Source organism: Arachis hypogaea, chromosome 6, assembly GCF_003086295.3.
Source record: "Arachis hypogaea cultivar Tifrunner chromosome 6, arahy.Tifrunner.gnm2.J5K5, whole genome shotgun sequence".
NCBI classification, from domain to species: domain Eukaryota; kingdom Viridiplantae; phylum Streptophyta; class Magnoliopsida; order Fabales; family Fabaceae; genus Arachis; species Arachis hypogaea.
Window position 1 is genome coordinate 20,616,333 of NC_092041.1, and position 12,511 is coordinate 20,628,843.

The 12,511-nt window shown below is 32.6% G+C and overlaps 1 protein-coding gene across 1 annotated transcript; it reads left to right on the forward strand.

Annotated features, from left to right (window-relative positions):
* Positions 1 to 8,104: 8,104 nt before the first annotated feature.
* Positions 8,105 to 12,223, forward strand: LOC112696434 (ras-related protein RABE1a). Its single transcript, XM_025749203.3, has 9 exons — positions 8,105 to 8,383; positions 8,489 to 8,599; positions 9,056 to 9,128; positions 9,503 to 9,603; positions 10,574 to 10,639; positions 11,287 to 11,384; positions 11,496 to 11,558; positions 11,633 to 11,725; positions 11,904 to 12,223. The coding sequence occupies exons 2-9, from the start codon at positions 8,527 to 8,529 to the stop codon at positions 11,982 to 11,984; spliced, it is 648 nt and encodes a 215-aa protein (XP_025604988.1). The 5' UTR covers positions 8,105 to 8,383; positions 8,489 to 8,526; the 3' UTR covers positions 11,985 to 12,223.
* Positions 12,224 to 12,511: the final 288 nt, after the last annotated feature.

The window sequence follows — 12,511 nt, forward strand, 5'->3', positions numbered from 1 at the left end:
AAAAACTCTAAATAACCCTAGAAAATTCTAAAAAATCCTAAAAAACCCTAGAAAACCCTAGAAAACCATAAAAACTCTAGAAAACCCTAGAAAACTGTCAAAAAATCCAAGAAAATCCTAGAAAATTTTAAAAAATCCGAGAAATCCTAAAAAATCCAAAAAACTCCAAAAAATCCTAGAAAGAGCTAAAAAACCTTAGCAAACCCTAAAAACCCTAGAAAACCCTAGAAAATACGAGAAAACCCTAGAAAAGGCCTAGAAATCCTTGAAAATTATAAAAACCCTAGAAAACCCTAAATAACACTAGAAAATCCTAAAAACTCTAGAAAACCCTTGAAAATCTGAAATAACCTTAAAAAACCCTTTAAAATCCTAAAAAATTCTAAAAAACTCTAGATAACTCTAGAAAACACTAAAAACACTTGAAAATCCGAAAAAACCCTAAAAATCCTTAAAGAACTCTAGAAAATCTCCGAGAATCCTAAAAATCCCTAAAAACACTTGAAAACGTTAAAAAATTTTAGAAAATCATAGAAAACACTAAAAAGCCCAAAAAAATCCCAGAAAACTGTAAAAAAAATCCTAAAAAACCCTAAAAATTCTAGAAAATCCTAGATAACCTTAGAAAATCATAGAAAACCCTAAAAAATCCTAGAAAACCCTAAAAATCCGTAAAAACTCCTAAAAACCCTTGAAAATTCTAAAAAATTCTAGCAAATCCAAAAAAATCCTAAAAAATCCTAAAAACCCCTAAAAATTCTTGAAAACCATAAAAAATCCTAAAAAACCCTAGTATACCCTAGAAAACACTAAGCAATCCTAAAAAACCGTAAAAACTCTAGAAACTCTAAAAAACACTAAAAACCTTAGAAAATCCTAGAAAACTGTAAAAAAATTCTATAAAACCCTAGAAAACCCTTGATAATCCTAGAAAATCCTAAAATCCCTAGAAAATTCTAGAAAATCGTAAAAATTCTAGAAAACTCTAAAAAACCATAAAAACCCTAGAAAACCCGAAATAACCCTAGAAAACCCTTGAAAATCTTTAAAAAATTCTAAAAAATCCTAAAAACTTCTCTAAAAAACCTTAGAAAACTCTAAAAAATCTTAGCAAACACAAGAGAACCCTAAAAAATCCTAAAAAACCCCTAGAAAACCCTAAAAACCTTTAGAAAATCCTATAAACCTTAGAAAACCCTAAGAAATCCTAGAAAACTCTAGAAAATTTTAAAAAATCCTAGATAACCCTAAAAAACCCAGGAAAACCCTACAAAACCCAAGAAAATCCTAAAAACCCTTATAAAATCCTAGAAAATTCTAAAAATTCTTGAAAATGCTAGATAACCCTAGAAAATCCTAAAAAACTATAAAAACTCTAGAAAATCCTAGCGAATCGTAAAAAATCGTAAAAAACCATAGAAAACCATAAAAAATCCTAGAAAATCCTAGAGAATGCTAGAAAACCCTAGGAAACCCTAGAAAACCTTAAAAACCCTAGAAAACCATAAAAAACCCTAGATAATCCTAAAATCCTTGAAAATCCTAGAAAACCCTAAGAAACCCAAGAAAACCCTAAAAAATGCTAGAGAACACTAGAATACCCTAGGAAACCCTAAAAAACCCTAGAAAACCCTAGAAAACCCCAGAAAACGTAAAAAAACTTTAGAAAACTGTAGAAAATCCTAGAAAATCTTAGAGAATCCTAAAAAACTCTAAAAACCCCTAAAAATCCATAGGAAATCCTAGAAAACACTAAAAACCCCTAGAAAATCGTACAAAATTCTAAAAATCCTAGAAAAACCTAGAAACTTTAGAAAATCCTAAAAATCCCTAGATAACATTAGAAAATCCTTGAAAACCCTAAAAAGTCCTAGAAACTCTTAAAAACTCCTAAAAAACCCTAGAAAATCCTAGAAAATTCTAAGAAATCCTAGAAAACCCTAAAAAACTCTAAAAAATCCTAAAAAACCTTAGAAAAACATAAAAAATTCTAGATAACCCTACAAAACTCTAGAAAATCCTAAAAAATCCTAAAAATCCTAGAAAACCCTAGAAATTCTTAGAAAACCCTAGAAAATCTTAAAAAACCCTAGAAAATCCTAGATAAATAAAAAAAACCATAGAAAACCCTAAAAACCCCTAGAAAACTCTATAAAATCCTAGCAAGTCCTAGAAAATCTTAGAAAATCCTAAAAATCCTAGAAAACTCTAGATAACCCTAGGAAACTCTAGAAAATCTTAAAAAATTCTAGAAAACCATAAAAATTCTAGAAAACCCTAGAAAACTATAAAAAAACTCTAGAAAACCCTGCAAAACTCTAGAAAATCCTAACAAACTCTTGATACCCTGGAAAATCCAAAAAACCCCTAAAAATCGTAGAAAATGCTAAAAAACCTTAGCAAACCCTAGAAAACCCTAGAAAACACTAGAAAACCATAGAAAACGCCTAGAAAATTCTAAAAATCCTAGAGAATCCTAGAAAATAAAAAAAGTCTAGAAAATCCTAGAAAATCGTAAAAGTCCTAAAAACCCTAGAAAATCCTAGAAAATTCTAAAACCCTCGCCAAAAAACTCTAGAAAATCCTAAAAAATCCTAGCAAATCCTAGAAAACTCTAAAAAACCCTAGAAAACCCTAAAGACCAAAGAAAACCCTAAGAAACCCTAGAAAACTCTAGAAATTCCTAAAAAAATCCTAGAAAACACTTGAAAATCCTAGAAAACTCTAGAAAATGCTAAAAACCCCTAGAAAACCCTAGAAAACCCTTGAAAATCTTAAAAACCCTAGAAAATCTTAGATAACCCTAGAAAACCCAAGAAAACCCTAAAAAGCCCTAGAAAATCCTAGAAAACTATAAAAACTCTAGAAAACTCTAGCGAACCATAAAAAAATCCTAGAAAACCCTAAAAAACTCTAGAAAATGCTAGATAACTCTAGAAAATCCTAGAGAACACTAGAAATATCTAGGAAACTCTAGAAAACCCTAAAAAAATCCTAAAATATCGTAAAAAAATCTTAGATAATCTTAAAAAACTCTAGAAAAATCTAGAGAACACTAGAATACCCTAGCCAATCCTAGAAAACCCTAAAAAATTCTAAAAACCCTACAAAACCCTAGAAAAAACCTAGAAAACCCAAAAAAACCTAAAAAACTGATGAACCCCAATTTTGTGGTTTATCTTGTGCTTAATTTGGTGGATTTTACCAACTTATCCCATATTTATTCAATGAAATAACATGATTTTGGAATTCTCCTTAAATTTGTACTTAAGTGTGAAAACATACTTTTTAGGCCTTAAATTAGCTAAATTTAATTTACCTTAATTCTATTCGATACCTTGATATGTTTGTTGAGTGATTTCAGATTCATAAGGTAAGTATTGGACGAAAGAAGTGAAGAGAAAAGCATGAAAAGTGGAGAATTCATTAAGAAATAAGCATTTGGAGAATTGAAGGCCACGTGCACGCGTCATCCACGCGTCCGCGTGAGAAGAACACTCATGGCCACGCATACGCGTGAAGAGAAAATTTGCCAGCGATGCGCAGGCGTCGTCCACGCGCGCGCGTGACAAGAGGCACGTGACCTCATTAAAGTGAATTCGCTGGGGGCAATTTCTGAGGTTCCCAGGCCCAAATCCAACTCAATTCTGAGGCTATTTCATGCATAATTCAAGATAGGTCAAGGAAGGAGCAATTAGTTGAGGTTAGGAAGCATGTATGGTAGTTTTCTAGAGAGAGAAGCTCCTTCTTCTCTCTAGAATTAGGGTTCTTAGGTTAATTTTCCTCTTAGATTTCGGTTAAATTTCTTGTTCTCATCTAGTCTTCTTTATAATTTCTTGTTCTTACATCTATATTCTTCTTAGTTCTTTTGTTAATTTTCCTTTTATGTCACTCTTATGTTTATGAGCACTCTTATTACTTTGATTTTCATTTAATGCAATTTATGTTTTATGTTCCTTTCTTGCTTATTTGAGTTGCTATTGTTAATTTCTTGCATTGGGTAGTTGTAGAATTTATATTTCTTGCAATTTTACCATGCTTTTCTTTTATGCCTTCCAAGTGTTTGACAAAATGTTTGGTTGGATTTTAGAGTAGTTTTTGAGCATTCTTGGCTTAAAAAGAGAAATTAGGCAATCTTGAGTCAGTAATACCCAATTTATGTTGGTGATCTAGAGTTGTTAATTAATATTGTTCCATTGACTCTAATCTCTTGCTAATTCAATTAGTAAGTTGATTAGGACTTATGGATTGAGATTAACTAGTCTTATTTGACTTTTTCTCAATGTGAAGATAACATTATACCTTCTTCCTATATTAGATATGACTAAATAGGATTAGCTCTTGTTAATCATTGTATGATAATTAATGACTAGGATAGAAAGCCTATATTCTCAATCCTTACCATGAATGTCTCTCTTTATTACTTGCTTTCTTTAGTTGCTTGCTTTATTTTTGTTGCCTTTTTAATTTCTTGCTTCTTTATCAACCCAACTCCTTGAACTTCATAACCAATAATTGAGCACTTAATTGTGATTCTTAGGGAGAACGACTTGGGACTAATACTCTCGGTTATCTTTATTGGGTTGGACTTGTGACAACCAAAAATTAAACTTTGATTTGAGGATCGATTGTCGGTTTGGGCTATGCTCACAACGAAATTATTTTGTTAAATTTTGAACCGGTATAAATCCTCACATCAATGACCCATTCCAAGTGCTTGAGAAGATCAATAATAACACCTACAAGATTGACCTACCAGGTGAGTATAATGTCTGAGCTACTTTCAATGTTTCTGATTTCTCTCCTTTTGACATGGACACAGATTCAAAGGACGAATCTTTTTGAGGAAGAAGAGAATGATACATGATGCAGAATTTTTACAAACCACAAACTATCAACAAGTGCACTAAATCGTATCAAGTAATATCACGGTAAGTGAGTTATCGTTCTCATGAGGATTAAAGGACTAAGCAATAATGATTAATTGACTATTCTAATTAGACAAATCAAATAAACAGAGGAATGGATGAGAAAAATTGAGCGAGTCTCTCCAAGGTATAATCAACTTGAATCGGGAGAAAATCCATTGATTTTGTTAATCTGTCCACAATTATCCATATTGCATCAAGTCCAGTGGATGTCCTCGATAATCCGGTAACAAAATTCATCGTAATTTTCTCCCATTTTCACTGTGGTATCTCTAGGGGTTGTAAGAGTCCTGACGGCTTCTGATATTCCACCTTAATCTTCTGATAGGTAAGGCACTTTGAAACGAAGGCAGCCACAGCTTTCATTAGGATTTCTTTTCCAAACTCACCTGATTGGGCACATAAATTCTATTCTTGTATCTCCACAACCCATCTTTGTCCTGTCTTAGGTCTTCTGTTTTGTCTATCTTTATTCGTGCCAAAAGAGTTGACATCTCCAAACCAAAAGAGTTAACTTTTCCAAATTCTAGATTTGTGCTTGTTGAATAACAGTCTTAAATTCAGAAGATATGTGTAATTGCGCCATAAAAACTCCATGTGATGTCTCCCTTATTCCCAATTTTAATCCCTCAAATGCTGCTATCAACTCCTCTTCCTTTATCATTATCTAGAAAACACTTAAACTTTTTTAGCTTAGGATATTTGCAGCCACATTTTCCTTTCCTGGATGATAACTCAGCTTAAAATCATAATCTTTTAGAAACTCTATCCAATTTTACTGTCTCATATTAAAATTCTTCTGATCAAAGATATACTTTAAACTCTTGTGATCATAAAAGTCTCAAACTGAGCACCGTATAGGTAATGCCTCCATATTTTGAGAGCAAAAACCATTGCGGTTAATTTCAAATCTTGCGTCGGATAATTTCTTTCGTGGGGTCTTAGCTGTCTTGAAGCGTAAGCCACCACATTCCTGTTTTGCATTAACACACATTCTAATCCTTTGTAGGAAGTATCACAGTATATCTCGAAAAGTTCCTGTTGATCCAGTAGTGTTAATATTGGTACTGTTGTCAATTTCTCCTTCAGGGTTTCAAAATTCCTTTTGCACTCAATTGTCCACACAAATGGAACTTCTTTTCGCATGAGGCACATCAAAAGTAAGACTCTTTGTTAAAATCCTCTAATGAATCGTTAGTAGTACCCTGCCAATCTTAGAAAACTCTGAATTTTCGTGACAGCCATAGCTTGTTCCCATTGTACTATAGCTTTAATCTTCCAACGATCCACTGATATTCCTCCTTGCGTTATCATGTGTCCTAAGAATGCCATTTCGGTCATACAACTTTCGTGCTTTTAATATTTGCAACACAATTTTCAGATGTTCTTTATGTTCTACTTCCGTCTTGGAATAAATAAGGATATCATCTATGAAAACTACCACGAATCAGTTTAGATACAGACGAAAAATGTGATTAATATAATCCATGAATATTGCAGGAGTATTAGTTAGTCCAAATGACATTACTATATACTTATAGTGACCATACCTAATTTTAAAGGTAGTTTTAGATACATCTGATCCTTCACCCAAATTTGATGTTAACCCGATCGCAACTCAATCTTGAAAAACAAAGTTACACTCTTTAAGTGGTCCATCCAAAGAAGCAATAAATAAATTGTAGTTAAACTTAACAAGATATTGTGGATAAAATTATTTTAAATATTAAAATGTGTATTTAATATTTACCTAATAGGCTAATATCACAATTAAACTAAATATATTATTAAAAAATTAATAAATATTTAAAACGAACAATTATATAATTTTTTTTGGAATTAATACATTTTAAGTTTTAACACGAAATAAATAGGGCAAATCACTGAAATAAGCCAATGAGAGCTCAAAATTACACAAATCAGCCAAATACAAAAAATGGTTCATGAATCAACCGGAGACACATATCTATATAATTTGAATTAGGTTAATTTGAATTTCATCTCCATGTAATTCGAATCACCCTGATTCGAACTACACAGGCACACACCCACTAATTCGAATCAACTTGATTCGAATTACACTCACAGTAATTCGAATCAGGTAATTCGAATTACACACGTGCACAATGTAATTTGAATTGGTTAGATTCAAATTACTCATGAGTTAATTTTGCCTATTCTTTTATTAAAAAATTAATAATTTAAAAATAAAAAATATATATTTTAATTCACGCTTTAAAAAAAAGCTAACAAGATATTTAATTACGAGACTTTTTTAAAATATTAATAAGCTATCAATTTGAATTTCATACAATACTCTTTTGCCCATTTTTAATAGCTCATGAATATTTTTTAATAAATTTATTTAAATTATACCACAAAAAAATTTTATTCTATACAAAATAATTAAAAAATGGCTTAAAAGATGTTAGGAATACTATAAAAATTTGTAATGTCCTAATGATTTAAGACATTAAAGAAATACTCTACGTAGTCAATAATAATTTAGAAATTAAAGAAAATATATTTTTATCATGTATTTACCTAAATTACTAGAATATTATAAATTTTTATAGTATTCCTAACATCTTTTAAGTCATTTTTTAAAATTATTTTGTATAGAATAAAATATTTTTTGTGGTATAATTTAAATAAATTTATTAAAAAAATTTATTAAAAAATATTCATGAGCTATTAAAAATGGACAAAAGAGTATTGTATGAAATTCGAATTGATAGCTCATTAATATTTTAAAGAAGTCTCGTAATTAAATATTTTGTTAGCTTTTTTTAATGTATGAAATAAAATATATATTTTTTTAACTTTTAAATTATTAATTTTTAATGAATTATTAATTTTTAATAAAAAATAGACAGAATTAAATTATGAGTAATTTAAATTTGGTTAATTCGAATTATTATGTGCAGTATGTGTGTAATTTGAATCAGATTGATTCAAATTAGTGGATGTATGTATGTGTTTAATTTGAATTAGTGTGATTCGAATTACATGGAGATAAAATTTAAATTAAGATGTTTCGAACTACGTAAAAATGTCTCTTGATTGATTTGTGAATCAATTTTTAATTTGGGTGATTCATATAAATTTTTCCACCCCTTGGTATATACCAGTGATTTACCCAAATAAATAGATTAGTTAATTAGGTGCATCTATCAGTTTTCAGTTATGATAGATGATGGACTCAATGTGAATAACGACAAATTGAGATGGAGGAATCAAAGGGCTAATAATTGAGTTGAGTCCCAGTGACAGTGTGCCGTTTAGCCTTTTCTTTTCTTAATTTCTTCCAATTCAACGCTCCCGACAACTGCTAACGAAAGTACACGCTAACACACACATACACACACCCCTACACGCTTTCCCTCCTCATCCTCTCTCTCTCTCTCTCTCTTGCCCATTTTAGATCTCAGACTCAACCTTCGTGCTTACTTTCGGTATTTCCATTTTCCCCCCTCTTTTTAATTCACTTCCTTTTTTTTTTATCTTATTTATGTTATAAATTGCGATTAATTAATTAAAGCGGGTTTAATTCTGTTCAGGCGTAGCTCAAAGAGAAGCATCGGTGTTGTCGGTTTCTATGGCTGCTCCACCGGCTAGAGCTCGCGCCGATTACGATTACCTAATAAAGCTTCTCCTCATCGGCGACAGCGGTAAGATTTCTATGCCGATTTCACCTGTTGATTTGTATATTTGCTGCGCCATTAGCTATGTTTTCTGATTTTTCATTTTCTCTACTTATTTGGTGAAAGGGAATGCGAAGATCTTAGGGTTTTTCTTATTGCTTCTGGCTTGCCACGCATTTTGTATGCTAGTATGTAACCCTTGCAAGACTTGGAGCTTTGTAAATTGAATCACGACTGTACTCTCTAATTTTATTCGTGCTCTTATTTAGCTTCAGTGATTAATGGATGCAGTATCTGTTAGGAATTGAAATTGAACTAACTGGTAGTTGCACAATATGGTTGTGTTTAGGCTTTGCTAGATTGGCAATGGTATTTAACATTGGTGATGCTATTGGAGATTCATGTATAATTTGTTTTTTATTCATGTTTGGGGATTCATGTTGTACGGTGTACTTGAGTCTCATTTCATATTCACATTGGCAGGTGTTGGTAAAAGTTGCCTTCTATTGCGTTTCTCGGATGGGTCTTTTACAACTAGTTTTATCACTACCATTGGGTAGGTTTTTCTTGCTTCATCCCATTTACTTTTCACCTGCTCTTTTTGGTCTCTATATAATTTCAGATTTAGTAACAGCTACTAAGTTCTGTGGCATCCTGTTTGTTAGATGGTAGTTAGGCTGGTGGGTGATTCTGTTAGTTTATTATATCTTATTGATGATGAATGCTCTAATTAGTGACTATATATAGCTCTCAGAACTCAGGTTATTGAGCTAACAAAGACGGGAAATTCCAACCGGCCTAACTATCATTTAAGTTCTAACATATCCAACTGAAGTTGCTAACTAAAAATGTATGGTCCAAGTTCCTAATTTAAGAGCCTGTAATGCTTAGATGACTCTGATCTTACTAGCACTGGTTATTTTTCTTTAGCATTGATTTCAAAATAAGGACTATAGAGCTTGATGGCAAGCGAATCAAATTGCAAATATGGGATACAGCTGGTCAAGAGCGATTTAGAACTATTACAACTGGTTAGTATATCAAATTCACAGTTTTCTTTTTGTTTCATTAGCATAACTAGATCTAGAAGTTTAGATTGTTTAGTGCAAACTTTATCAGTCTTAAAATTTTCTATATATAATGTTTACTTGTTAGTTTCCATGATGTTGCTATTAAATAATGTATGTGCCTACATTTTTGTCTGTTTTGTTCTTCCAAACTGGACAGTAAATCTGAGTTTGTATATTTGATTTTTTTTCATGTCCTGAACAACATTTGTTATCAATTTTCTGCCTAAACCCTTGTGATATTGTTAATTATTTAGAGGCTTATAGCCCTTTACTTTTGGAATTCGCAAAGAGTCAAAACACAATTTATTAAAGACATGAGACGCTTCTTCTGAGAAGCTACCTTCTGTGTGGGGGATGGGAGAAATGTAAAACAGATAGGTGACAGAATAAGCCAGATGTCTAGAGGAATTGTATTATCTTGGATATTGATATTACTGATGACTGACGAGTACGATAGATTTCCCAGTCTTCTCAAGTTTGCTTAATCATTTCAAAAAGCTAGTCAGCTTTTGACCTGGTTCAGTTGCAGAAATTTAAATGTTGTCATTCTATTTAAGTGTATGTTAAATGATGATCAATATTCAATAGACATGATTTGGTGGTCTTAGGTTCTTTCCGAAATTGCTGGTTTCATTTGGATGAAGCGCTTTTTATTAGACCGTGGTTTCCAGATTGTTTCCAGCAATGTCCTTGGAAAGTTATGGGCGTTAATATATATAGGTGTCAATCGTCATTGTCCCCACTGTTTGTCTTGCATGTTTAATCAAGATTCAAGATAAACTCCTATAATTTTTTTTTCTTTTAAAAAAACTATGAATATACTAGTATATTGTATGATATTGCTTTATCTTTCAGGTTTACAAATTCTGTTACCATTTCAAACATGTAAATTGTTAAGCTTCTCTCACGAGTATTTATCCTTCTTTTACAGCCTATTATCGTGGAGCTATGGGTATTCTGCTTGTGTATGATGTCACAGATGAGTCATCTTTTAACAGTAATTTTCCTGACTCTAGGCTTTTAGTTTTAAGTTAACTGTCATGCATATTTTGTTATTTACCCCACGTACTACATCTCCTCAAGTATGTGTGTTTTTTATCCAAACCTCGAGAGAATCACACTATAAATGCTAGTTGTTGTGATTGGAGAGCCTTAAGCCATTTAAACTTAGCTGAATCCCATGCTTCTGATGCAAAACTCAAATCTCTTGCAATGCAATTGGATCCCAACAATATGGCATGCAATGCATCCCCAATAGCCTTGTGAGCTGGCCATGCACTAGCCCCTTGACTAGTCTTGGTGAACATCACAATGCTGGCATCACCATCTCTGCTGCTTGATTTTGGCTGAGAGCTGATAGATATGGTTGAAGGTTTTGATACCTATAGATACAAAGTCTGGCTGGGAGAACTGCACCACAAAAGGCCCAAGGTAGTCATTGTGATTGGAGAGTTCAGGAGCACTAATACCCCCTCCTCCCCTTACACGTGCACACACAAAAAAATTCCCATACTTTCAAGGTCTCTTTATGCCTTAGTGGAATGCCCTATTGTTTTCACTTAACCCAATTCTTCAACTTGACAACTTGCAATGGGTTTTAAGTTCTTTTTCGTGATAGTTAGACTCATTTCATCTTGTGTCCAGATATCAGGAATTGGATTCGTAACATTGAGCAGCACGCTTCTGACAATGTGAACAAGATACTGGTGGGTAACAAGGCTGATATGGATGAAAGCAAACGGGTATGTCCTTGCTTGCTGTCACTCTACCCTTGCCATTTTTTGGGTGTGCATGCACCCCTTTCTATATATGGATTTCTGGCTTTTCATGATGCCCAATAATATTTTTCTTAGGCTGTGCCTACTTCTAAGGGTCAAGCTCTTGCAGATGAATATGGCATCAAGTTCTTTGAGACTGTAAGTGGCACTCACTACTCTAATTGAATTTCCATTATCCTTGATCTAGTAACACTAAGAGTATGCTTGTACAGAGTGCAAAAACTAATTTGAATGTGGAGGAGGTTTTCTTTTCGATAGCTCGGGATATCAAACAAAGACTTGCAGATACGGACTCAAAATCTGAGGTTTTGTTTTGAACTTTTTTTTGCTAGTTATTGTGGGTTACCTTGTGACCATTCTCAAATCAAATCGGTCTTATTCTCATCTATTTGATTAAATAGGAGACTTCATGGTTGCATTTAGTCTTGTTATTAAACACATCTCTTCATTTTTCCTCATAAATTTTCATTTTGATCTATGCAGCCCCAGACAATCAAGATTAACCAAGCAGATCAAGGATCAGGGGCTGCTCAGGCCGCCCAAAAATCTGCTTGCTGTGGTTAACGGAGAGCTCAGAGGCACAAATTAGACTTGGAAATTTAATTTTGTCAATGACTAAGTCATTAGTGCTTGTATTATTATTTTAGAATTAACTACTCATTGGTGTGAATGGTAGATCTTCCCTATGTTGGGTTTGGGAAATTAATTATGTGAATCTGTTGCTGCTTAAATTCTTTCTTTTCTGAGGAGCTCCAAATACACATCGATGCCATCTAACATCTATATGAAGTCTACCTTTTGTACTTGGAACTTTCTTCTAGGCATTACGCTTGAGAGAAGCTTGGATATTGTAGGTTGCACCAGCTTTGTTTAAATAGTCTAAAGCTTTTGTACAAGTATAACATGACATAAAAAACTTTGTGCATTCAACAGTAAGCATGGCCCGATCAACATCTATTTTCCATGGAGTGATTGCAAAATTAATCAAAAGGATCTAGCTTCTGAAGCACTTGTATGTATTTGCACCCTTAAGTACAAAAGTTCTACACCGTGAACAATCACGAAACCGAAGACTCAATAGAAAATGCATT